General features: G+C 38.9%; 1 protein-coding gene across 9 annotated transcripts in view; it reads right to left on the bottom strand.

The window, feature by feature from the left end:
- Nucleotides 1–27,369, bottom strand: part of RASGRP3 (RAS guanyl releasing protein 3) — a 101,499-nt gene that overhangs the window by 31,939 nt on the left and 42,191 nt on the right. For 7 of the 9 annotated variants that reach the window (XM_090281136.1, XM_090281138.1, XM_090281135.1 and 4 more), the window contains exons 2-9: nt 12,186–12,314; nt 8,801–8,995; nt 7,709–7,811; nt 5,852–5,914; nt 5,194–5,325; nt 3,811–3,958; nt 2,280–2,453; nt 1,781–1,897 (exon numbers count right to left, since the gene is read on the bottom strand). In XM_090281136.1, the coding sequence (XP_090137262.1) occupies nt 1,781–1,897; nt 2,280–2,453; nt 3,811–3,958; nt 5,194–5,325; nt 5,852–5,914; nt 7,709–7,811; nt 8,801–8,870 (807 nt within the window). In that variant the 5' untranslated portion in view covers nt 8,871–8,995; nt 12,186–12,314. The remainder of the gene's footprint in view (nt 1–1,780; nt 1,898–2,279; nt 2,454–3,810; nt 3,959–5,193; nt 5,326–5,851; nt 5,915–7,708; nt 7,812–8,800; nt 8,996–12,185; nt 12,315–27,369) is intronic. The other 2 variants (XM_090281139.1, XM_090281140.1) reach the window with 1 other exon arrangement.

Genomic DNA, 27,369 nt, shown 5'->3' with positions numbered 1-27,369 from the left:
CATGCAAACAGCCCACACTTCTGCCTAACTAAGAGGGATGTTGGGATTTCAATATCATGTATATTTAAGTACTTTGCAATTAATGAAACCATCACAGCCCACACACACAAGCAAATATCATATTATATTTAAATATGCAGTGTATTAAAATGCCCTAGTTATTCCAAGAAAGTTGCATTTGAGGTATTTCTTGAAGGTTAGTCTGGGATGGTATGGGGTAGGAAAAGTCACACCGAGGTGTGAGACAGCTGTGGTTTGGAACTCTGCCACTAACTCGAAGGGTGAAGTTGAGCAAGTCACTTCACTTTTAAGGGCCTCAGTTTCCTTTTCTATAAGAAAGAGGAGTTCCAATAAATAATTTTTAAGACACACTAGTGGTTCCAAGCCTCTCTGAGCCTCTGCTGAATTCATATTCTTCACAACATTTAAAATGTGTTTTGCTCTTTACTTGAAATTCAGTACAAAGCTAATGGAACCCATAATGAACACCATCATACTTGGAATGAGTGCCGTGTTTGAGGTCAGACAGCAATGCTTCTGTGGTTTACATCCTCCTGTTTATAGGGACAAGTTATTGTTGGTTGCCTAAGAGCAACCAGACCTTCCTAATAGACCCTAATTTTGATCAGTCTACGCTTTCCCAACGCAGCCCATGTAACTCAGAGGCAGCTGTTTCAGTCCGTAGGTCCAAGAATGCGTTCTGGTTTACTATCAGCATAATTCCCGCCCTCTGGTTTGTGATTGGTTCAGAAACACAGAGGTAAGCCAATCAGTACATTGCATTCCTCTGGCAACTGTTACTGATCCAGGAGAGGGCATGTTATTCGAGATGGTCCAATCTGTCTTTAAAAAAACAAAGGACTTTAATTTTATAGGGGAAGGGATGAAGGTAGAAATTTTCTTCATCTCTGCCTTTCATGAACAAGAAAGCATAATATTCTGCAGAGAGCCCAATCAGGAGGGAAGCCAATCTGATGAAACAAAAGAAAAACTGATACTCAGAGAAAGGCAGAGTAACTGAGGCAGAGCCCTGATCAGACCATGCCTGAAGCAGCCCTGCCTCTGGACTTCCAGGTATGTGAGAAGATGATCTGTTTCCTTTATTATTTAAGCAATTTCAAGAGTCTTAAAAACCAGCTGAAATTGTCCTTGCTGATACAGCAAAGTATACTCTTACCAGAAAAACCTTTTCATAAGGATGAAATGTTTCTTTTTATTCAGCAAGGAAAAATATTATTATAGTTGTCTGGAAATAAATATGGCAGAAAGCTTGGTTTGGGGAATGATCATTAAAAATATATATATATACTTTTGTTCTTGACAGATCAGCAATAAATCTAAGGAGTTTCTATTCAAGGCCTATGCTTCCCCTTTCTCTTGTATCTTCTGCTGAGTTGAACACAGTGCCATGAATGGAACAGGTGTTCAATGACTTCATTTGGGGTGGAGGGGAGGATAACAATGATCTCTGTCTTAGTCACCTAATATCCCCATGTGTATCACAGTGCCTATCACATAGGAAGCACCAAAAATATACTTGTTGAATATTTACAACTACCATGTGTGATGGTACTCAAGGAATTCTTATTGGGACACTTGTCACCTCCAACCCATTTTTCAGGGGGTGTGTCTACTCCCTTCCTACTTTATCTCCCATGTGTAACCTACTATTGTCTAAGAAGAAAGTTTCTCCTCTGAAAGACATCTGTTAAGCACATCTTACCCTTATGTAGTTTACAAATGAATTTTTTACTTGGTATTAGAATCTAATCCACTGTACCTTGGTAACTTCTGAAGAAAGATGAGAATGGGTCTCTTTGAGGCGTGAAATGGAACTGTGACTAAGGCCTCCCACCACTGCCATCAGGGTGTTAAAATTTTTGAGCTGAAGCAGCTTCTGCAATTAAAAAAATTGAAAGTTAACATCAATACTTGGGAACAATTTTTGAATTGTTCCAAGCTTTCTGAATGTATTGAATGTATACACAACTTAATAAAAAGGAGGAACTAGGAAAAATAATATCCGTTTAAAATGAAGTGCAAATAAAATCAACTAGAAAAATATATCAACCATTTCACAGAAAAATAGCTACATTAAGTGCTTTTAGGTATTGCCAATTAAAAGCAATCTTCTTGCATGAGAGAAGTATTTGTTCATTAGACATTTATGAGTAGTTTAATTGTCTTGTATATTATGAACCCCAAATTTCCTCAATCACTTTTCTCAATAGAGTAAATGAACACTTAAAATGCCTTAAGAACCCCAATCTAATACGCACCTTGGCAACATTGATAAACTTTGTGATGACTTCAGCCCTTTGCTGGGGGGTTGGTTTGCTAAGAACCATCAACTGGACCCACTTAGAAATTCCATTAAATAAAGCAATAGATCTCTCCAATGTTGGGTTATTCTCCAGGCAGCCATGGATGACATAGCTTTGGTAATCAGTGAACTGGTAAAAGAAGGTTCAGAGAGTCCAAATAATAATTAAGTATTTGCAAAATCATAAATTAGAATGTTGAGTGAAAGAGGCGAGATATTGTTTCATCACAGCATAACAATTTCTTCATTTCACATTCTAATGGCATACATTTAAATGTAGCTTTAGTGTGTTATTTTGCGCCATTTTACTCCCCAACACAGACATACAGTTATTACACAAGGCAATGTTGGTGGGGCGAGGAAGGGGTAAGACTCCAAGTCACATGCCAGTGAATCCTAAATTGCTGGATGACAATATCCACCTGGGGCACTTGCTAAAATAGTGGTTTCTGGGAAAACTCCAGACCTAATGGCTCAGTATCTCCAGAGAAAGAACCATGACTGGTGATTCCAATGGCCAGGCAAGTCTGAGATACAATGGCATACATTAAAAAAGAGGAAATGAATATAAACATAATGATTTCAAATTTTATCAAGTTTTTTCTTTTTAATAGTAATTGAAGACAGCTCTTTAGCAAAACAGACACATTTTCAGGAAGTCGGCATGGGTGTTATCAAACACACATGAGCCTGTGGGCAGTCAGTAAGGGCCTCTCCAAGTAGGATTACTTAGTGAGAAGAATCCACCTTTCAAAAATCCGTACATGTAACCTCAAGTTCTCCTCTGCAAGGAACAATGTCATTCACAGCCTGGCAGCTTGGAAAAGAAGCAGGAGGAGTGACAGCCCCTGAGCTGGGTGAGAAAGACAAAGGCTGCCTGTGAACCATTGTGGAAACATTAGCAGAACAAGTGGGTGGGAGTAGGCAGCTGGTAAGAGACTGCAGTCAGAAGGAAGAAAAGGGAGGTAGAGGAGGAATGAATCCAGACACAGTAGGAAAGAAAAGCTTAATTCAGGATCGCCATCCCTGGAATACAAGCACGCCGATGTTGAGATCCTCCTCCAAGCCTACAATTCCCATTTTCAACCTACATCCGTAAGTAGGCATTTACACAAATCCCGCCCTCAATAAATAGTTCTTTCCCTAAACAAAGGGCCTAGCAAAACACGTTCACTTGGGAGAAGTCAATAGAGCTAAATAAACCTGAAATGGTTAAATCTCCACCACGTATTCAGAAAATCATGCTTTAATCCTATGAAAGGGGCCATTGAAAATATAGCAACAGAAATATAGCTCCTGAGCCATAATATAAGGACGGGATAATATTTATTTTTGGTTGAAAGGGATTGTTCCTGTGAATTAAGGGCACTTTTCCAATGGAGCACAGTGACAAAGGCTGCCAACACTTCAGAGTACGAAACCGCGGCTCTCGGGAAGGTTGGCACAGCGGTTGTTATCCTTGGAAGAATGAATGTCAAATTTCTTACTGAGATCCTTCGAAAAGATTTATGCTCCAGAAAAGTGAGGTGCTCAGCCAATTCAATGGGCTCCAGATGGTCAAACAGCAGACAGGCTTTCCCCTTCTTGGATACTTTTTTCCTCTGTGTGACTCTTCTCATCCAATCATAGGAAGGTCTATAAACGAAGAGCGAGTCTGGTCAGTTTGCTGAAAGCCTTTTTCACTCAATGGAAGTTATTAACCTACTAACTCTAAGTCTGGGCCTGCCTCCAAGGGGATGGTGCAAAATGGACACCCCATCCTGCATGTTTAAAAAGAAAACCACTGACCCATCACCAATAGAACATAAACTTCAAGTTGTTTTTCCAGATAGGGTGGGTTTGCACTGATCCATCCAGAATCTCTTACTTGGTCTTTCTTATGGCCAGTAAGGTTTGGATGATAAGGAAGAGGTCAGGGAGAGGTATAGAGACTTGAGCGTTTATCAATATATAGATATTGATTTAAGGCACATGGGAACTACTAGGAACTGGTGGTTCTCATACTTTAGCAAGATATGGATACTCCGAAAAGTTTGTTATAAAGACAGAGGCCTGGACCTCACTGCTAGAGATTCTGATTTACTAGGAATGAACTGAATAATCTATATTTTTAACAACATCCTTAATGATTCCTGGATCACTCACTGTTAATCACTTTTGAAGAACTATTCTAGGAAAATAGGTTAGAGTAAGAATGCCTAGGACACAAGGCATGTATTTGCAAGATGGAAACCCATACTTAGGGTCATAAAATAAGTTTCTCTGTGCAAAGTTAACTAGATAGTATAAAATGCTAAACTAATTAGCACTTCATTCCTAATAACTGAGCTAACTAGTTCATGGGACAACTATGACCTGACCTTAGAAGCACCATGAAACAGGGCTTCTCAAACTTGAATGAGTTTATGAATCATCCGGGGATCTTATAAAAATGCAGTTTTCAGTTCAGCATGTATAGGGGTAGGGTCTGAGAGTCCACATTTCTATTGAGCTCCCAGGTGATCCCAATGCTGCCTATCCATAGACCACACTATGAGTGGCAAGGGCATAGGATATATTAACTAGATTTTAGTAAATACTGGACATCCTGAGCATCTGTTATGTGCCAAAGGCTTTCACATGCTATCTTACGTACTTACGGGATGCCTGTGGTAACCCTATGAGAAAGGCACTATCCCCATTTTACAAATAAAGAAACTGAAGCTTGGAGAGGTGGGCTATGTGCGAGGGTGCTCACTGCAACAAGACTTTCTCAAAGAAGCACACTTTGATTCTGAAATGGTATGGATGGAGGTCTAGTAGGGTCATCACTACTCCCTCCCCCAAACAACAGAGTCTTCATGTTTGAAAGAAGCTGGAGCGACTCTTACATGCTGGAAATGTCAATGAGGCTCATGTGTTTTTCATATCCTAGTTGGCTAGCTACTTCTCGGAATTCTTCAGTCATACGGATCAACCCAAGGTCCAAATTAAACTCTGCAGGAAATTTCAGAATCCAGTACCTGAAAGGCATCAAATATTTTTGACAACCAGATTTTAAACTGGACCTCTATGTAAGCTATAGTATCATTTTACAGATTAAATTTAACAAATAATCCAGGACTGTGACCCCAATTAGCAATCTCCTATCCCCCACCCATCACATTGAGTCTCACTCTTTCCCTTCAGTCAAGGACACAAGTCCACTCCCACACTGAGCCTCTCTTTCCCACTCTCTCCAGAAGGAAACCCTTCTTTCAATTCATGGCAAGTAGGTGGGCATGTATACGGCGAGGGGGTGGAAAAAAAGAACTTGCTCTAACAGCTAGTCTCATTCCCTAATCACATTCACCATTGCTTGAGCTCTAGTCCCAAAGAAAGAGAAATTCTACTCTCAAGAACAGAAGAGCGCCAATTTTAGCAAAATCAATAACATGGAATCTTGAGTCGGTTCTATTGTCAAACAGGGTCTGCTGCTTGGGGAAAGGAAAACGTAGACCATTCCAGAAACAGAAACTACCAGACAATTAAATTTGTAAGTATATTTACCTCATGAAGTAGCAGATCTTTAATCGAAATTCATCACAGCTTTCTCCACTGGCGTTTCGATACGTACACTAGTTAAAGAAAATCTCCTTGCTCTTTGTTTCCTCTGCATACCCCTGAGGCAGTTTGATCAATATAGATGAATTCCTGATAAGAGTGCCATACTGGGGACATAGGACTATGTGGATGCTCAAACAGGGAGAAAAGTGAGTTCTGACGAGTCAGCACTGAATAATTTACTGCTCTGGGATGTCATTTTGGTCTGGAAGAGAAGCCACTTGTAAAATTTGTTCGATCTTCCTGAGCACTTACGAAGTGATGGCAGTCAACTGTAATTACAAATATGCTACCAACTAGAGATCATTTAAAATTGGTAGTACATAGAAGCACCATTTAAGAAAATAAATTGTATTTAGGGTTAATGCCTTATATATGTACTCTAATTTCTTTTGTATTTGAACATGTCATTCGCCAGTATATTAAAACACAGGGTGTGTTGCAATTAATTCTTGTCTATTTATTCACACTCTTTTAAACAAATATTTACTGAGCTCCTGCTATAGGCCAGCACTCCAGGCATGCAGGAGCAAATGATCTAAAGGGAGGAAATATTTAAAGAAATGCCAATTCACAAGCAGTTTCAACTGTTATACAGTCTGGACTTTCAGATATTAGGCTTTACTGTGTCTAAATATCCATTTTAATTTGTGTTTCATATTGTCAGCAGACATAGTAATGATGAGAATGCTGTTTGAGGCACATATTTTGGACAGTGTTTGGATTCTGAGGAGGGACGGAAATAGACTGAGTCAATTCCATCCATCGTTCCCTGTGAGCTACCTTCATAGCAGGACCTGGGGAACCCTTGGACCACAGGGAACCAGGACCTGGCTCACTTCCAGGGACCTCTGTTCAGGGTGAATGTCCCCTTACCTTCTCTTCACCCCCTTCTGACCAGAGCTTGTGGGAGGATGGAGGGAAGAAGTAGGAAGTGGAGGAAGCTTGAAGTGAGCAGGGGGCAGCCCCACTTGGCCCCAGTGACACTCCATGGACCTGCCCCCGCTAGGCTCCCCTACCCTGTAGGGCTTGTCAGTCATCTGCAGGGCCCCCTGGGCTCGAAGCAGGCAGAGACTGTGGGAGCCAATGTTAGCAATTGTATAATAAACAGATATTGGGCAATGAAACCTCCTTACAAATGTGATACTATTTTCCATTTTCAGTCATTTGGCTTTCAACCACCTTTTAGGACTGCATTATGCACAGCATTGATGAACTGCTAAAAGCCCATCTAGAATGGGGCTTCTAACTTTTTTCCCCTTATGTGAGAAGGAAATCTAAAATTAACATCTATCAGCAAATTATAGTAAACTGGCTAGAATGTTCTTTGTGTCTTGCCGGTAAAGGGAAGATATAAAAACTTAGGTGGTGTTTGTACCTGAGCCAGATCATATTATTTTGGCTGTCATTTCTAAATGTCTAAATCATATCCTTTAGGTTCACCATTTTACCATTCTAAAAGGAACGAATGAGGCCCTGATTCTTTTATTTTTATATTCTTTTATTATACTAACAGCAGAAATGCTTAAGACAGGTTAGAGACATTCAGCCTAGGGCTCCTGTTTCATTTTAATCTAGTGGTTATTTTCAAGTAGAGCCAAAGCATCCAGATGGATAGTCAACTATTTGGTCCATCATCCAGATGTTTTGTCTAGACATCTAAATATATTTACAAAACAGCTGGAAAACTGACTAGAGATTATTTATTCATCTCAATTTACTGGCTTTGGTTAGGTACTCTATCTGCATAAATACAGAACTTGATTTATGATTGTAAAAATTACACAGTAGTTGAAAAGATATATGCAGAGAAGCTTTTCTGCCAATTCAGTGGAAGATAAATACCATCGGTGCATCAGTAGAACTATTCTTGGCAAATAACTATTATTCAGCTCTCCATTGTCATCTGTTAAAAAATAAAATAAAATGAGGGGTGAGGAGGTAATAGTACTACTCTTCTCTTTTTCTAATATCAGTAGAGAAACATTGGTGTCAAAAATTTCTCATAGACTCAATTATCATTTTCTTATATTTCTGTTGGTATTTTCTTGCAAGTTAAGTGGGTAGGTTTCACCCTTCCTCTGGTTTAGAGTTGCCAGAATTTAGCAAATAAAAATCCAGGACCTTTAGGTCTATTTGAATTAAGGTAAAAAATAAATAATTTTCTAGTGTATGTTCCATGCATTATTTAGGACATACTTCTACTAAAAATATGGTTTATCTGAAACTCAAATTTAACTGATCATCCTATATTTTATCTGGCAACCATACTCTGGTTTGCCTCTTCCTATAAAATCAATTCAGCAAACAACTCCTGTGTAACTCTGTGTGTACAAGGAATAATCCAAAATGCTGAAGTGGATACATAAATAACACAAGCAGTAAGCCGTAATGTCTATAACCTAGTAGGATATATACAACATACATGCAAATATAGAATGCAGCAGATTGTGCTACTCACACTTGTCTAAGCCAAAGACCAAGAAATGATCACAGCAGCATATACCATGTGCCACAAGCAAGTTACATGTGGGAGGGTGGAGAGAACACTGATGACAGGAGAGATTATAAATGGCATAAAAACACTGGCAATGACATCTGAGATGGACCCTGAAAGAACTTCAATGAAAGGGGTATGATAAAGGCATGCAGGTAGAAAGATGCAGGGAATGTTCCAGAAACATTAAGTGGACAGTCTGGCTAGTGTTTTCATTGTGGGCAGTAAAGGGAAGGAAATGCAGAGAGCGGTGGTAGCAGGGAGACAGTTTGGGGACAATCAAAAAGTCCTTAAACACTAAGACATGAAGGTTGAATTCTGTTCTACAGCAACACTTGCCTCTGAATAAAAGGAAGTGATAGTATCAAGATATACAAAGGGGAAAAAAAGGGTCATACCAAACATCTCAATGCAAGTACTCAGCAGTTCATCTAATGTTGCTGCTTTCCCAAGTCCACTTGACCCCATGGTTATTCAGCCGTTGTCAAAAAACTAGAGACATTTTCAGCATCAGACAGACCATCTCCATAATCATGCAAGCTGGTGATGTTTGTGCCTAAGGTGGTCTCTGTCCTTAGTTATACTTCAAGACTCTAAAAAAAACAGGAAGAGAAAGTTATTGGACTAGAGTTCAGACCCCATTCAAGCATCACATTCCTATCCAAAAAGGATAATGGCTAAACGCCATCCCATTTTGCGGATGAAATTTTTTGGAAACATTTTCTTCATGTCCTTAAGTGACATAACATCTAAGAATATTATAAACATTACTTGGTTTAATATTATTATGAGTATATAGAGAAAGGTACATTTTAAAGTGCAAATATATTTACGATCATTTTCCTGTGATCATAAAAGTTTCAAAAACTGGTAAAAAAAATCTTATTTGCCTAAGTTCAACAGTACCACTATTATACTTTTCTTTTTTTCAATTAAAAAATTTCTATTACAGTTGACATACAATATTATATTAATTTCAGGTGTGCAACATAGTGATTAGACATTTCTATACCTTATGAAGTGATCACCCTGGGAAGTCTAGTGCCCATCTAGGACCACACAGTTATTACAATTGCATTGAATATATTCTTTTTGCTGTACCTTACATCCCCATCACTGTTCTTATAACTGCCAATTTTTACCTCTTAATCCCTTTCCCTTTTTCACCCATTCACACCACCTCCCCCCGTCTGGCAACCATCAAAAGTATTCTCTGTACCTATGAGTTTGATTCTGTTTTGTTTATTCACTTATTTTGTTTTTTAGATTCTACATATAAGTGAAATCATATGGTATTTGTCTTTTTCTGTCTGGCTTATTTCATTTAGCATAATACCCTCAAAGTCCATCCATGTTGTCACAAATGGCAACAGTTCACTCTTTTTGATAGCTGAGTAATATTCCATTGACAGTTATTAGTAGGAAAAATATTAACAATCTATTAAACATTAACGTCACATACCAGGCATCATACCAAATTCTTTACATATATTATACATCTTGAACTTCATGATATTACTATGAGGTTGTAATTACTATTCTCAGTTTACAGATGAGGTCATGGGATTCACGAAGATTCAGCAACTTGTCCAAAACCATGTAATTATTACTAAGGCCTAGAATGAGGACTCTATTATAAAATCAAGCTTTTTCCCTTTCATTTGCCCCAGTGTAGTTAGCATAAGATCTCACAATTTTGCCCCCTAAGCTGATGTAGAAATATCACTCTTCCACAGAAACAGGATATAAATCACTTATTCTCAGAAAGAGGATATAAATCAGATGATCCGTCACAGAGATAGAAGAAAAATGCAGCAATGACAGCTGTCTCATTGTAGAGCACTGTCATAGGGAAAAAGGGATTGAAAAAAACCTCTCAGAGTTGCTTATATTGAACATATCTCTGTTGGGGACACACTGTTATTTTCTTTTACAGAGTGAGTTCTTGATGCCAGGTCCATACAGGGCTTGGAAAAGTCCAGAGGTCATCATGATATAAGTTAGTTACTGACTTGGGCAGTTTAGTAGGTAACTGGGGCCATTGGGGAGTCATCTTACGAACTTTTTGAAGTTAATGTCTACTTTACTCTTGAAATCTATTTATTCCACTGGTAATAATTGGTACTTGACATGTACAAGGCCCTGGACTAGGCACTGGGGCTGATAAGATGAACAAATCATGGCCCCATTCCTGCCTTCAGCGGGCTCGCAGTCAATGTCAGTAAGCAAACATGTGAATTAATGGAAAAGAAAACTAATGTCCATATGTATGGTTGTATTAACTCAATGGAACCACTGAAGCGCGACATTTCAGTGAATCTGTTCCCCAGGCAGCTTGCTGACTGTGCATCATTGCTGTGTGAGAACCATATTCTCGTGCTGAAGGTTCCACCCTTAGAGCGTGAAAAGAAGGGTTATTTCACATGTGCAATAAAAATAACAGAAACACTAAATCAACATTCTCCCACATCTGCTGCTCAAATGATTTGCGAAAGTGGAATATTAAAGTTGTCTGGAACCCACTCTTTTTCATTTCTTATCCAAGTTACCTTACCGGTAAGGCCTTTCTGACCACCGCATTTAAAAACAACACCTCTTTCTCCACACCCACCTTCAACCTGGCATGCCCTACCTCACTTTCTGGATTTATTTTTCTTCTTAACACATATTTGCATTTGAAATATTATATATTTTACTTGTTTATTTTCTTTTTAAATTTCTCTAGCACTATAAACATACATAAGTTCCATGAACTCAAGAATTTTTGTGTTTTTTCTCTGGTATATTCCCCAACTCCTAAGATTTTGGCCTCTGATATGGAACATACTCAAAAGAGCATTTGCTAAATTAATGAATGAGTGGATGAATATATAAAGAAATTAATTAAAAAAAATTTTTTTGTTTGTTTTTGAATATGGGCATATTTTTCAAATGTGTACTATAAATTTTAAGAGGTTATTTTTCAGTTTGTTTTACTAAGTTAAATCAGCTTTTAGTAAACATCACAAGGACAGAGGTTTCTTCCAGCTTTGTAGACTTAATAGGATCTGCCTATATTTATAATAAGAACTTGGTGCCTCTTCCAGGGCTTTCTGGGGCAGCACTTCTCCGATTTCTCTAGTGTAAATGCTGTCAATCCCATTAAAAGTCAAGACTGGACAACTGACAAGTTTGATTACCTTTGTGTATATACAGACATTTTTTATCTTGTTAATTCTTCCTGCTGAGTAGCACATGTATTACTTAGAACCAATTAGCCTAGATTAACTAAACTAGTTTCTCAGGTCAAATCTAAAATTATTCATCCAAGCTGGGTATGGAGAAGGTGTTGACCTTCCACAAGGGAATAGAAATACGTAGCCTGGTACCAAAACCCTGTCACCATGTTTGGAGTTATATTAGTGATCTGCAAAGAAGCCAGCACAGGCAAGCCAGGTGCGCTGAGCTATCCCATTACAATCTGTTTCTATAATCAGTAGACATGTCTCTGCCCCTGCTTAGCGTCCTGTTGCCTGCACATTTACCTGAGATCCTATTTCACATGTGTGGATCCTATTCTCTGCAACTGATTTTTCAAAGGAAAAGCTTCTTTATTGTAAAAGCAATATACATTCATCATTTGTAATAGACAGTAAGAAAGAAAAGGAAAAAAAGTTATCCATTATCTCACCATCCAAAGATAACTCTTGTCTATACCATGACATGTTTCTGTTAGTTTTTCTAGGCATATTTAGGGTTGTAGAGTTTCTTACATAATATATAATAATTTAAAGAAACACCCACCTATTGGTTTCACACAAATTTCCAGGTCAGTAAAAATTTTAAGGGCAGTTATCATCACTAGAAATTGCATTAGGAACGTAGTCTGCAGTACTGGCTTATACAATTTAAATAGTAAGTACTTTGGAGAACCTGATAAAAGAACAGAAAAAAAATAGAGTTAAATAATAGAAACCCAAAAGAATTCACCTTGTGTTAAAGCACTTTCAAAATCCTTGAATTATAGGTAGTTTTTAAGATTTTTGTCTAAACTTTACCCATAACATTAATTTTAAAAACATTCAAAATAGTTATCTGGTGACTTGATATTTTAAAAGTCAAGCAATTTTTTAAAAATTCACTCTATTAAAAACCTACACGTGTTGCAAAACCAAAATTTATACACATGGTATAAAATATTATTTTAGTCCAAATAGACTTATATCAGTAGATTGCTCACTAAGAATTTCCAAACACTGACTTTGGGATGTTAGTAAATCTCTAACACAGCTTGTTGTGGTGACCCTCAAACTCTGACTCTCAATCACTCCCGGCTGTCTCAACGTGAATGTCAATGTTATTTTAGTCCAGGCTGTTTAGTCTCCCAATGGTTTAGGGCTTGCTTTAGCGTTGATAGGTACTCTCTGGCTGCAGTGAAAATTATTGCTCCTCAGCATAGACTTTTTCTCACAAGTCTGGAAGGGACACAATAAGCAAAAATTTCCCCAGGGCTTGAATCATTTCTAATAAAAATGTTCTCACTTCAAAAGGGCAATAGAGTTCTGTTGGGTGTAATTTCCAAAGGCCACGATGTGTTCGTGAAGCAAAAAAACTTTCATTACCACGACTAGTGAAGCCTCTACCCTCAAAAAAACCCTTTTAAGGTTGCCTAGGACAATAAGAACTGTGCTCCCAATTTCAGAAATAGTGAAAAAGTGACATTTCCATGCAACTATCTGGTAACCAAGATGAAGTAGCATCCCAGGCTCTTGACACAGAATGTTTAGAGTTCTAAAAAATTGGATTTCAACATGAAGATAACCAAATGAGGAAAGTCTTACCTCTGAGTAAAATGTTATTAATGCTGCTTACCGTACTAGATTGTTTAAGAAGTTAGTGAGATAGTATATAAAATGTACCCACCCTGTCACCTGCAAAACACTGTGTTCAGAGAAGGTGTCTCCCTTCACCTGCACTACCTCTCCGTTTCCAATATTTAAAGGCCTTTAAGACAAGGACTTGCATTGCAGCAGAGGATTACTGTGTCGAAGCAGCAGGAAGAGAGATGTTAGTTTAGAGAAGGGAAAAGGAAAGAGAAGAAAAATATTGTGACACTCGAGCATCCAGTTGTGGGGCAGGTGGCCTCATCAGCAATGGAATGCCGCTCCTGAAAGTTCTCGAGCCAAAGTAAGGTAATGACTGTCAGAGATGCTGTAGACTGAATTCCCAGACAGTGTCTAGGAAGCATGCCAAAGTGACAGCAAAGATTCCTCCTGGATCTGGGATTGCAGGATTTACAAGGTGGAATATTATATCTAATAAGTATTCAATAAATGGTTTTGAAATGATGTTGGGCATATTAGAACGTCCCAAGATTGTCTTGTCTATAGCATTATCTCTATTCCAAGAAAACAAACAAACAAATGAAAACCCTTGAAGACTCTTTCCCTGTATTGACAGATATTGCCTTTATACATAAATGACTATATATATGTCTTGACACTCATATGACCTTCATATGGAGACAAAGGGATTTCTCTAAATGCCGAAATCCTTTGTGGAAATGGGTGGTAAATATTACAGACCTTTAAGCCTTAAGGATTAATGACTAAGGGGTCATAGCATTTGTTCTGCAAATTCAAGCTTAATCTCTCTTTCTAACCACCAACATGAGATGTTAAAAGTTTTGTAATTATATTCTCTGAGACTCCATAGGAGAATCACAATTATTGAGACCAGTAAGAGAAACAACAAAACTCTTAATTTGACAATGCTTACTGTGACCCTATCAGACCCCAGTTACTAAGCAGGGTACTCAGGGTACTACGGTGGCTAGAAGAAGAGGCTGGGGGTGAGCAGAGAAAAGGTAAATTGGTGAGCAAGACAGATACAGTTCTTGCCCTAATTACAAGTCATTACAATAACGTGTCCTATGAAGAGGTAGAGCACTAATTTAGTCTAGAAGCCAAAGAAGTTTAAGTTAGGCAAAGAGTGGGTGGGAAGATGACAGTTAAGAAAAGCTGAAAGACATTTAGAACAAAGTATCAAATGAGGCAAGAGATTAGATTAAAAAGTCAGTCAAGTAGCTGATCAACAGTATTGTAAGCTATATCAAGGAGTCTGGACTTTATGTGAAATGCAATGGGAAACCATTGTTTTAAAGGTGAGGGGAGCAGCGTGATCATATTTGGATTTTTTGAAAGATCCCTATTGCAGAAGTATGGGAAAGAGATTAGTAATGACCTATACTAATGATGGGGAAATAGTTAGTAGTCCATTACAGCCATTCAGGCAAGAGAGGATGCTTATCTAAGCCAGTGTGTGGCAATGGAGATGGGAGAAATGGTTGGTTATTGAATATGCTTTGAAGTTAGAGCCAGAAAGATTTTCTGGTTTGTTTTCTATGAGGAGATGAACAGAAAGGAAGAGTCAAGGATAACTTCCAGATTTCTAGCTAGACATCTGGTTGGGTTACCGGCCCATTCTTCTGAGATTGCAAAATGGAGGGGAGGGGTAAGGAGTAGGGAGTTCGTGGGAGGCAAATGAAGAGTTCACTCGTGGACATGTTGAATTAGAGATATCTAAGATATACAAAGGGAAATGTTGAGTTTGCTTCTGGATACCTGTTACAGACTTCTGAGTTGACATCTGAGTATGTGTAAGTGCTAAGAATTGGTGAAAGAGGAAATTTAAGAGACAGGAGAAAGAGAATTTAATCTTATAACAAGGTCCCTGGGAGGACTGGAGAGATGGACCTATGCACAGGTGGCAGGATTTACTTCAGATAAAGTAGAGGGTCACCCCTTTTGATGTAACAACAGAAAAGAGAAAAAATGGGTATAGATATATGATATGTCCTTTTGATAGCAGGAAGTCAAGGAAGTTTCTAAGTGACTTTTATTTACTCTACAAAGAAGGAGACAAGGTCATCTGCTGGCAGGTCTGATGAGGACAAGCTTGAGGTTTATCAAGAGGAGAAAATATGCAAAAGATGTTGTGAAGAACAGAAAAAGGGAACCAGAAGTATTGGGATTATTCCCATCCAGAGTAGAAGGTAAATGTTTCCCTTCTTCTGGAGTTTGTTTCGAGGAGAGGTTTAGTGTTTCTTGTTTTTTGGGGGGTGACATCACTCCCGTGTGTCAAGTTTCTGAAATTGTTTAAGGTAACTTTCCTGAAATAACTTATTTGGCAAGTTTCTTCTATGTGGAGCAGGCAATCCTGAGTTTCTGCTGTTTTGGTCTAGTGCCCGTATGTGTAAGCACTCATTTCCATAAGGATGAAGTGCAGGGCTAAGGCATGGCTCCCATTTGCTAGGCTGTTTCCTCAGAAGGGCCCGGGTTCCTGCTCCCACTTCACCTAGCTTTGCTTGACGTGACGAGGAAGACAGACACTACTGACAGTGAAAAAATAAAGAAATCATTTACCTCCAGCCCTTTGATGTGATCCAGGATATTTCATTCCGACAACTACCACCTCAGCCACCACCCCGTGTTCTCCACCTTCCCAGACAGGTTTCCTGTAACTCTAAGCCAGCCCTCACCCTCTCCACTGCCCTCATCCGTTGTCTTGAAAAAGGTCATAAATTACAAGATACATTCCTGTTTTTTCTCCTTCTCCACATTTTGGGATTCTTATGTTGGTTCTGCATTGGTCTTGTGTCCATTTTCATTTCCCTGCTCATTTCTTTCAAAGTTGTTTCTATCACAAACCAATTGGGATAGTATGAACTTAGAAAATGAGCCCAACGGTTACAGCAAAGTTAAAATGACGTAAGTAGGCCATAATGATGACCCAGCTTTATTATTTAGGATAGTGGAGCAATATCCCTAAAGGTTAGTTAACAATTACAATATTGGTTAGCCATGGATAATACTGTATTTCTCCACTTTAAAAGTAACTTTTTTCATTCTTGCCTTGGATGGGTTTGTTAAATGAGGTTTTCCTGGGTTTTTATTTTTATTTTTTTCTGCAAAGAGCTTTTATCAAATAAATGGAGCATTAATAACCAATGCTGCCCTAAATTTTAGAAAATGAAGAAATAATAGTCTCTAAAAATACTACTTGCTGATGGCATGCAATATGATAGACATAATGTTGGAAAAATTACCTCTATTATGTTTAAATCTTATAACACCCAAGAAGCTTAGTATCATTCTGTCCATTTAATGGATGAGCAAATTAAGGCCCAGAGAAATTTAAATTGCTTGTTCATATTATGTTACTTGTTTGCAAACCCAGGTCTACCTGACTCCAAAAATTTAAACTTTTTCCACCATCCCCACAAATTTTAGCTGCAATTAAGGCTGCCTGTTAGATCAATTTCTAGGCGTTGTCTAGAACAAATGTTTACTATTCACTGTGTTTGATGTTTAAGCATTCCATCCATCACTGGCTCTATTGTCTAAAAATGAATAACCATCATTATTACAGCAAGCTTAGCAATTCAGGGACTCACTGGTACCAAATACTGAACAGAAGTCAACAGCCAGCTCAGAGCCCATCTCACAAGACCTCCTTGCGTTTTTCGGTTAACAATTAAGTAACAAAGTTAGGCTGCATTTTATTTACATATTTTTTTCTTGGTTACTGGCATTTAACATTAGCAACCAAACTAACATATTTATAGCTATCTGGCATGAGTTGAACAAGAAAGAAAAGTCTTTATTTTTTAAAGATTTTACTTATTTATTTTTAGAGAGAGGAAAGGGAAAGGAGAAAGAGGGAGAGAAACATTGATGGGATGCCTCTCACACAACCCAGGCATGTGCCCTGACTGGGAATCAAAGAGGTGACCCAACCCCCCTGAGCCGCACCGGTCAGGACAAAAGGAAAGTTTTGAAGAGCGCTAGTAATAAATACCATGGAATTCCAAAGTCCCACCAAAGAAGTGTTTTCCTAGCCTCTGGCTGGAGCCTGACATAGAAGAGAACAGAGAGAAGTACAATTAGATATTTGTAACTAGGTGGTTTCCTGATGGACACATTTAACCACATGGAAATGTTATGACCTACTATGGCACCTCAGTGTTAAAATTGTAGATAATATCCCAAAACTAAGACATGTTCAGCTGAGAAGAAGAAGAAGAAGAAGATGATGATGATGATGATGATGATGGAAGAGGAAGAGGAGGAGGAGGTAGTCATCATTAGCGCTCCTGTGCCAGTTACTATGCTGAGCACTTTACCCAAGGAACTCTGAGAGTCCTGCTCCACCCAAGAAATCCAGCAATAAATAAAATGAGGCTAAACCATGTTACTTAATTGTTACAAAAAAAAAACGCAAGGAGGCCTTGTGAGATGACCTCTGAATTGGTTACCGACTTCCGTTCAGTGCTCAGTACCAGCGTGAACATGCTCATGCCGCCGGTGCCCACCATGAGCAAGAAGACATTTTCAATAACTGTCGTAAGTAAATAAAACCTTTAGGCATCCTCCCGCTGGGGCCAGATGACAATCTCAGAGGACAGAAGCTACACAAAGAAGCTCCAAGGCAATGAAGGCTCTGCAGAGAAAGCCTCTAAGAACATGAACAGAAGACACAGCATAGGGCACACAATCTAACCTACCATCACTCCATGCTGGGGGTGGAAGCTGCCTGTCTCTGAAAATGCCAGGAAAGGATTTAAAAACCTGAGTTCTAAGTTGCTCCATAGGAATGCAGCAAGAAGCACTAACCTTCAAAAGTATCTCCCTGCTCTCAGAGAAAGACTATTATTTGGTGAAAGACCAGTGAATACTGAATATTGGTTAAATGATAAGCACTGCACTATGGGCTGGAGATGTAAAGAGCCTCTTCTCAAGGGCCCTTGTTACCATGTGGGAGACAGACTTTAAACTGGTAATTATCAAAGAGTGAGTCTGTTAGGTCCGTGTCAGAGACACATGCCCAGGGTGTTGTGAGACCACAGAAATGGGACCGAATCCAACCAAAGAGATTTATGAAGGCTTCCTGAAAGAGAGCACAACTGAGTATTAACTTTTATGGATCACATAACTAGTACCAGCTAAATTCAGTGAGGTGGTTAGAAATACTTAAGCTTGACTCCAGAATTGAGCATAAAATAGATATCACCAATCTGATATCAAAAAAACTTATCAACACATGGAAAAAGAATAAAAATACACATAAGATAATATTTAGAATAAGGGCTGATGACAGCAAAATGATTGGGGTCAGATGAGACCATGTAAGTTCTGACCTGTCTTTGGATTAAAAAAAAGAAAAGCATAAGTAAATGGATGTGCTATGAAAAGCTTTGGGGCTATACAGCACTGCTTTGTTATTATAATTGTCATTCATTTTATGACCCAATGTCACTACTGATAGTGACAAGCTTTAAAGGCTAAATTTCTTACAGTGTTTTCATTTATAATTGTTGTACACACAGCTAAAGATCTACTCGAAGATGTAATATTAAATTCCCTTTTGTATTATCATCGAAGTGAAAATATTTTTCTCTTGTTTAGAAACCAGTGTGTTTACAGCACTCTTTTATGGTATGGTAAAGTCTCAGTTTGAAATTACTTCTGAAGCAGGGACTTGGAGCTAGACTTTTTATTGGAACCCATCAGAAGTAAAGTATAGGAACAAAAAAAAAAGTTTAAAAAATTATTTCTATACTCCTAATTATATTTACACAATTTGAAGCCTATGATTAGAAGGCTCCACCGAATGCCTTAATCATGCTCTTATTTCAGATGTTTCTCCTACAGCAAATGTTTCTGTCTTTCCCAAAAAGAAAAACAAATCTCAAGAGGTGATGATATTTCTCTTCCTTCCCTCTAAGACATGCATTTCATCTCACATCTGAAAAGTAAACATAGTACATACCAACAAAAGAGAAAACACAAGTGACTAGAACATTTCAGTAGTATCTTAGGTCCCATTTAACTTTTCTAAGGTTTATTTTCATCATTTCTAACATGAGAGAAATAATATTACTGTGCCTTCCTCATCAGAACAAAAAATAAATTTCACTTGTAAAAGGTTTTAAGAACATAAAATACAATGTAAGAAGGAAGTCCTAAAATGATGAAATGCTTCAGACTACATTTATAAAGTGGTTATTCAGAACTTAGAATAATACAGGGTGGGGCAAAAGTCGGTTTACAGTAGTTTGTATGGAAAATAATGCAATAAGTAATCAATAATAATACAAGAATAAGCTCCATGTTTCACAAACTCACAACTGTAACCTGACTTTTGCCCCACCCTGGACATTTCCCAATTAGAACAATATAAATGGATTAATAGCAGACACACATATGGAGGACAGGAGATCTGTGGGGCTCTGTCAAAGCTGCTGTGAAGAACTTTAGGAATTCTCGAGAAGTTTAGATATTGATAGTACTGGTTACTTGTAAGACATATCACCCTTCAGAAATTGTGTAACTCCTAGAAACATGAGTCCAGTGGGCACTTTTTACCCATTAGTGGGTCTGGGGAGACAAAGGAGGAGAAAGAAGATAGAGGGAGAGGAAGATAGTGTCTCAAAAAGTCATTGTGAAGGAGTTAGAGGAGGCCAAGGGCTGGGAATATGGTTTTTGCTGGTGGAGTTATAAAAGAAGGGAGGAATTAACTAACTTGGAACTAAATTGTTAGCAATTTAAATAAACATGAGGTGCCCCTTTTGGCCAAACACACAAACAAACAAAACCACCAGCTCTCTCCTGGCCACCTCTCCCGATCTCCCCCATCCTTCACAGCCAATTAAAGTTAAAGTGGCTGGCCCCTTCACTCCCTCTTCAGATCCCCCAAATCAGGCTGTCTAATTCCCCCCTCACTCCCCACCCCGCACTTCACCGACACGACTGGCGAAGTCCTGCTAACACTCAGCGGCCATGGGTTGCTCTTGGCCACTCCCTTGCAAACATTTTCTCCTTGGATGGACTTCCCGGCAATGTCCCTGGCTTTCCTCCTACATCGCTGGGTACACTTCCTCAGTCTCGTGTGCAGACTCCTCTCCCCCTGCTAGGGGTTCGCGGGTCTCCATGCCTGGCCTTCTCTTTTCACGACTCAAACGCTGTACAGGAAATTGATCCACAAGGACAACTTCAGCTGTCATTTCTGTCAGTGACTCCCCAACAAAGTAAAGCCAGCTGCGTGGTGTGCTGAGGAGGACAGAGTGGGGTCTGGAGAGAGGCAGCCTGGGGACTGTGTCTTAGCTCTGCCACTACTAGTGTGGGACTCTGGGCAACTTTGCTTAACTTTTGAACCAGTTTTCATATCGTACCATCACATGTTGCTAATGGAAATATAAAAATGATACAGCCACTTTGGAAAAACGGTTTGGCAGTTCCTCAAAAACTCAAACATAGGGTTACCATATGATCCATCAAATTGACTCCTAGGTACATATGCAAGAAAATTGAAAACTTATGTTCACACAAAAACTTGTACATAAGTGTCCATTGCAGTATTATTCATAATAGCTACAAAGTGGAGACAACCCAACTGTCCATGAACTGCTAAGTGGATACACAGAATGAGGTGTATCTATACAACGGGTATCATTCAACCATAAAAAAGAACCAAGTACTGACACATGCTGCAATATGGATAAACTTTGAAACCATTATGCTAAATGAAAGAAGCCAGACGCAGAAGGCCGTATCATATATTGTATGATTCTATTTATAGGAAATGTTCAGAATAGGTAAATCTTTACAGACAGAAAATAAATCAGTGGTTGCCAGGGGCTGAGGGAAAGTAGATACAGAAAGTGACTGCAGAGTTTAGGGTTTCTTTTGGGGGTGAAAAAATGTTCTAAAATTTGATAATGGTAGCTGTAGAACCTTGTGAATATACTAAAAATCACTGAACTGTATACTTTAAAAGGGTATGGTATATGAATTACATCTCAATTTTAAATTTTTATTTAATTAAAAAACATGTCCTCTTTATTTTCCTGAACTGCTCTATCTCCCAGAATTCCTTCCTTCCTAGATTCCTCAACCTGCCTCCCAATATTCTTGCCGGAAACTTGGGACTCACCCTAGATTTCCTAGCACCTTCCACCATCTCTCCCTATCCAAGTCTGATTATTTACTTCCCAACGGCTTCTCATTATACCTCTACTTCCATATGCCTCTGCTCCCGTTCCTCTGCACTGCCACTCCAAGGTTTAGAACAGCTGTCATTACCTTTCCCCCGGTCCACTGCAATGCTTCCTTAGAAGGCTGCTAGATCAACTGTCACCCCCTGGCAATCTCTCCTCTCTATTGGTGCCAAATCAATCTCTTCAAATGATCAGATTGATTCCATGACTCCCCCTTTTCAAAATGCTTCCACCGTTTCCTGTTGGCTCTTTTTAAACCTAAAGTCCTTGGAGGGCATACAAAGCCTTTCAGCACTGGCCCTCACGGCTTGGGCACCCCAAACTGAACTTCGCTATTCACCTTGCTTTACTCCAGCACATGTTAGATGGTTGTACAGTGAACTTCTTTTTCATAGTGCCCATACACTATGGAGTTATTATCCCTCTCAAAATTCCTATGTTAAAGTCCTAATTCCTGCTCTGACTGGTGTAGCTCAGTGGGCTGGGCATTGTCCCACAAACTGCAAGGTCACTGGGTCGATTCCCAATCAGGGCACATGCCTGGGTTGTGGGCCGGGTCCCTGGTTGGGGGCATGAGAGAGGCAACCGATCGATGTTTCTCTGGCATATCAATGTTTCTCTCCCTCCCTTTCTCCTTCCTTTCCTCTCTCTCTAAAAATAAACAAAATCTTTTTTATTTTAATTCTAATCCCTGATTTTATAGTATTTGGAGAAGGAGACTTTGAGAGATAATTAAGTCCTGACGGTGGTTTGTTGTTTTTGTTCTAGCAGTCTGAACTAAGACATCATGCTTTCAACATACCGTTTCTTTGCACAAATTTCTACCCCCACCCCACCTCCGTATGTCTGCTTGGCAGTAACGTTCTCACTTCTCAAATACCTACCTGAATACTCCTCCTGCCTCCCAACTCTTCCCAGCAGACTTCGGCACTCAACATACTGGTTCCTTTAGGCTCCATGTGATTTGTATTACAAAGTGGTTCTGCCTTCCCAGTAGTTTTTTGAGAACCAGTCCCCGGTACAGAAGTGTGTCTGATTTATGTGATTATCTTTCCCTGCCACCTCATTCTTCCAACACAGTCTTCAAACTTCAAATCTGTCTCTTCTCCACTTTTCTTCTCTAATCTCTTCTTGTCCTGAATTTTCCCTTTTGATTATGGAATGAATTTACCTCGTTTATATTAACATGCCCATAATGGAATTTCCAGATGTGCTTCCAGATTTTTAGTATTACAGATTTACATTAAAGAAAATAAAAATACACTGAATAATTTTTCCAATCATTTTATCTTTTATTTCATAAACACTTTTTCCCCCCCTGTGGCAGACACTGTGCTTAACACCATGGCAGAAGTACAAGTATATACCAGGCACAGATTATGATCTCAGAAGGCTCAGGATCCCCAGAGGGAATGCACATGAGCAGAAATCAGGGTACAGGGCGTTATGAAAGAGTCATGAGAGAAGTACTCACAGAACTGAGATGTGTGTTGAAGCATGAGCAAGGCTGCACTGAGCAGAGAAAAGGACACTGCACACAGAGAAAACGGCACAGGAAAGGGCAGACGGGCATGGAGAAGCAGGAGTGCTAACAGAAGGATAAGGTCTTAAAATTGGAATGAAAAGTATGTAGGCGTCATTCTTATACTCAACAGACATTGAGAGTGGGGAAGAGAAACTACCATGTTCTAAGCATCACAACTAAATGCTTCTGGGAAGGTCCATGTGAACTAATCCAATGCAGTCTTTCCTGCAGGTTTGTATAGGCTTTACACATTTTACTCACTGACTGAGTCCTTTTCTGAGTACAACTTAATGAAGGTGCCTGGGCTCTAGAGGCAGACCACTGGGATCCGATTCAACGCATGCTTTTCAGGTCTGTGGCAAGTGATTTAATCGGTGTCTTTGTATCTTTATCTATATAGTAGGATAATAATAGAATCTATGTTTTAGGGTTGTTATGAGAATTAAATGAGTTAACACAGGTGAACTGCTTATTAACTGGCACATAGCATATTCTCAAAAAGTGTTAGCTACCATTATTATTTTCCTGGTAAGTGACCCAGAAGTGCCATCTACCTAAGGGATGAAATAATTCCTATTTATGTCATCTCTCTCAAACTCATGAGCCACATATATTTTATCTACATATACCTATAATGCAAAAGAAAAGAAGGGTGGGAGGGAAGGAGGGAGAGAAAGGGGGTTGGGGAAATGCAAGCAGCATAAGCTGAAATTTGAGCTATAAAATGACAGCTAGCCCTGGTTGGCGTGGCTCAGTGGATTGAGCACTAGCCTGTGAACCAAAGGGTCACTGGTTTGACTCCCAGTCAGGGCACATGCCTGGGTTGCAGGAGAGAGGGAACCACACATTGATGTTTCTCTCCCTCTCTTTCTCCCTCCCTTCCCTTTTCTCTAAAAGTAAATAAATAAAATCTTAAAAAAAAAAAAAAAAAAGAAAAACACAACTAGCTTAAATCCCATTTCTATTATACTAACTGTATCTTGGTCCCATGTTTTCTTAAATAAAGACTCTGTAATCAGCTTAATACTCTGTAATGTTCAATATTTTGGGAGAATAAATCTAGTGGTCTCTATACCTACAACTTGACCTGTTCAATTACATTCATAATGATCAACTGCAATTTATTTTTTATCGTAAGATAAGTACTTAAAGGGATACAAACATACATGCATGATCCCAAGGAGAAGGCAGGAGGTTTCAGCAGATACACACAGAAATGTCAGTGGTATCTCACGTGAACCAATGAGTCGTGGAGGGCATCTAAGTTTAGACAATGGCATTCATTTTTCTGTGGAATGGAAATATATGCATGTCAGGTGATTAATAACCCTATAAAACAATTCTTGAGAGTGGATATTACGCAAAAATATTTCCAAGAAAATTTCTGCTGATGGATCTACTAGTCACAATAAGGATGTTGAAAAGTTGAAATAGTAAATGAAACCAATCTGGGCACTAAAATTAGAACAAGAACCTCATAGGCTTCTGTGGTAATTTGTGGGGATTTCACAAATCTGCATGTTCACACAGTTTTAGACACTTGCCAATCTTTATCTCACCACAATATCTCATCTTAAGTGGCTTATTTTCAACATGCTTCTAATTTCTAGTCCAGGAAACAGAAAGTGTATTTACTTATTCAATTACCTTAGCGCTCTTTTAACTATTTTCACACAAAACCTGAATGCTATTCACCGCACATTTAGGTACAAAGATACTTCCTCACTACCAAATGCAATACAAATTGTTTATCGCAATTTTAAAACAGAAAAATACAAATGAAAATGTTTAAACCTCTCACTAAGTTATTACTACATAATAATGTAGTAGTAATACTTGGTTTGAGAGAGAAAGGCAAAAGCCCCCACAGAAACATCAAGGACTGGAAAAACATACTGAACTATCTGAAGGCAGTATCTAGACTGAAAAGTCAAGGAACCCTCAAGACCCACAATGTTATTACCTTCATGCATCTAAAGCAGCATGAAGGGAGCCCAGGTTTTGTAAGAGTGTTTTTGTTTTTCAGGTATTATAATTTATTCTCCAAAGTTTAATTTTGCTTTTAAATACGGAATTCTTGACTGCAATAATATGCTGGCTACAAAGTGCCAAATGTTTATTTTATAAAAGCTAGGAAACACCTTATTTTATCTAGATTTATCCAAAGCTCCATATCTTTGTTATTATGTGGAACAATTTGAATCACTGCAGTGAATGTTCTCAGCAAGATGACTGCACAGAGGCCGTAGACTTGACATCGGCAATATGTCACATAGATGTGCTTGTGGGTCCTAACACAAAATCACGCTTCTACAGCAATTAAATATAGAAGTACCGTCAGTGGTGGTTTAAACATTATAAATAATTGTTCTCAAATGCCCTTTTCTTTTTACATTTTCTCTATGAGAAAGCCTATTTAAAGACATATAAATAATAAACCAGAAGTCTTGGTTTTTTTTCTCCAGATTGAAGATGGTGCAAATTAACAAGTTCTTCCTCACTCAGCATCCACGGGTTATAAAATGGTGGCCTCTTGGACAGAGAACCAGCTACAGATATAATTTTTGGTTAGGCTCACATAGAATTGGCTCTCACAAAGTTTGAAAAATTTTGAACTGGTTGCAAAAATGTACAAATTCAGTCTTTTACATTAAAAATCCAGTTTCTTAGATTTTTGCAGATGAATCAGATCTGCCGGTTCTAGGCCTGCATCCCAACGAGGCAGCTGAAGCTTAGTAGCAACTACCTCCCTATTCCCCAAAGTCCCCACTAACCCTCTATTGTCTCCCCAAACTGAGGCCAAGTGTCACTGCCATTTTGGCCCTGCAGACATTTGCATGTATGAGCCCCAACCTCAGACTTATCAGGCTGCCTGCTGACGTCACAGATGCCAAGCTAAGGAGGACTCTCCAATGGGCCAGTCTTCACAGTGTGACTATTTGTGGACTGGACAAGGAAGAATCATAAGATGGCTACTATGCCTTCTGGCATATTTTCATTCGAAAAGTACGTTCAAATTGCTGGACTAATGCCACCTTTTGCCCAAGCAAGAAAGTAAGTTTGGCAATTTCCATAGCATTTGTCAAGTTTGATTAGGCTATTACTTATTTCCATTTATAATACACTTAAACTGTCTAGATTACCTCCGAGTTTTGCAATTTCCTCTGATTTTTGTGTTTTTCTTTTACAGAAAAGTTCTTGTAACCAAGTGTTCACTAATGATTCCCAAAGGGCATGGGATGTGGTGCCAATACACTCCCCACACTTTAATTTGTACGTTCTGGAAAGATTAAGGAAAAATAGTGTTCACTGGGCAATCTGTGTACCTACTCATGCTTAGAGGCAAATACATTTTCAGTTTCCATGCTCTACAGTGTATAGTTTCACTCTACTCTCTTCTACTTCCTCTCCCTGTTGCTTTGGGTTTGTTGACTACAAATAGTAGCAGCTTACTCCTCATCAGACTAGAGTATAAATCACAGTAGTGATCACTGTGGACTTCTTTTTTAATCCTCACCAGAGGATATGTAATATGCTTTTATCGATTTTAGAGAGTGGGGAAGGAGGAGAGAGGAAAGAAGAGAGAGTAACATCAATATGAGAGAGAAACATTGATCAACTGTCTCCTGTATGCATCCCAACTGGGGACTGAACCCACAATCTAGGTATGTGCCCTGACCAGGGATAGAACCCACAACCTTTCGGTGCAGGGGACAATGCTCCAGCCAACTTAGCCACCTAGCCAGGGCTCATCACTGTGGACTTTTTAGGACAATTTCCAGTATAATTTCCAGACCTTTGGTAAATGAGCCACTTGGACAGTTAGTGACTATACAAGTTGAGCTGGTATTCTTTCTTTACTGTTGTTGATTATGTTAAGAGGAGAAACCAGAAACCAGGGAAGGGTTGGTTTCTTACTGGTCAGGGCTGCTTCAAGGATTGGTCTCTATAAACACCTGGTTTCATCAGCTCACTCATTCAAGTCTTCTGAGAGTGATTTTTTTTCTTTCTGTCTGTTCAGAGAAACTGTAGTTCTAATAAAGAGATTGTGGTACAGGAGAGAACATTTCCACTTTTCAAGGGGGCCTTTTATTTACCAGCTTTCCTCATTTTATAAAGAAGAGCCCCAGGGCCAAACACATAAGATAACTTTCCCAGGTTTAAACAGTAAGTTAATAGAAGAAAGGGAAATATTCCACCACCATGTGCTTTTGTAGAATCCAGACTCCATACCGAGGTCCCTGAGATGTAAAAAGTACAGTTCAGGGGGCTGATTTTGAATTAATGCATCTGCTTAAAAAAGTGTGAGTTTTTGGACATGAGGCGGCTCTTTTGACATTTAGACATGGGGAAATTAAGCAGCTATATAGCTGTCAGTCATGGAATTTCTGCTCACCAGTCTGATT

The sequence above is a fragment of the Furipterus horrens genome, unplaced genomic scaffold (genome assembly GCF_987537825.1).
Source record: "Furipterus horrens unplaced genomic scaffold, mFurHor1.1.pri manual_scaffold_6, whole genome shotgun sequence".
Taxonomy (NCBI): domain Eukaryota; kingdom Metazoa; phylum Chordata; class Mammalia; order Chiroptera; family Furipteridae; genus Furipterus; species Furipterus horrens.
This window is presented reverse-complemented; position numbering and strand designations above follow the sequence as displayed.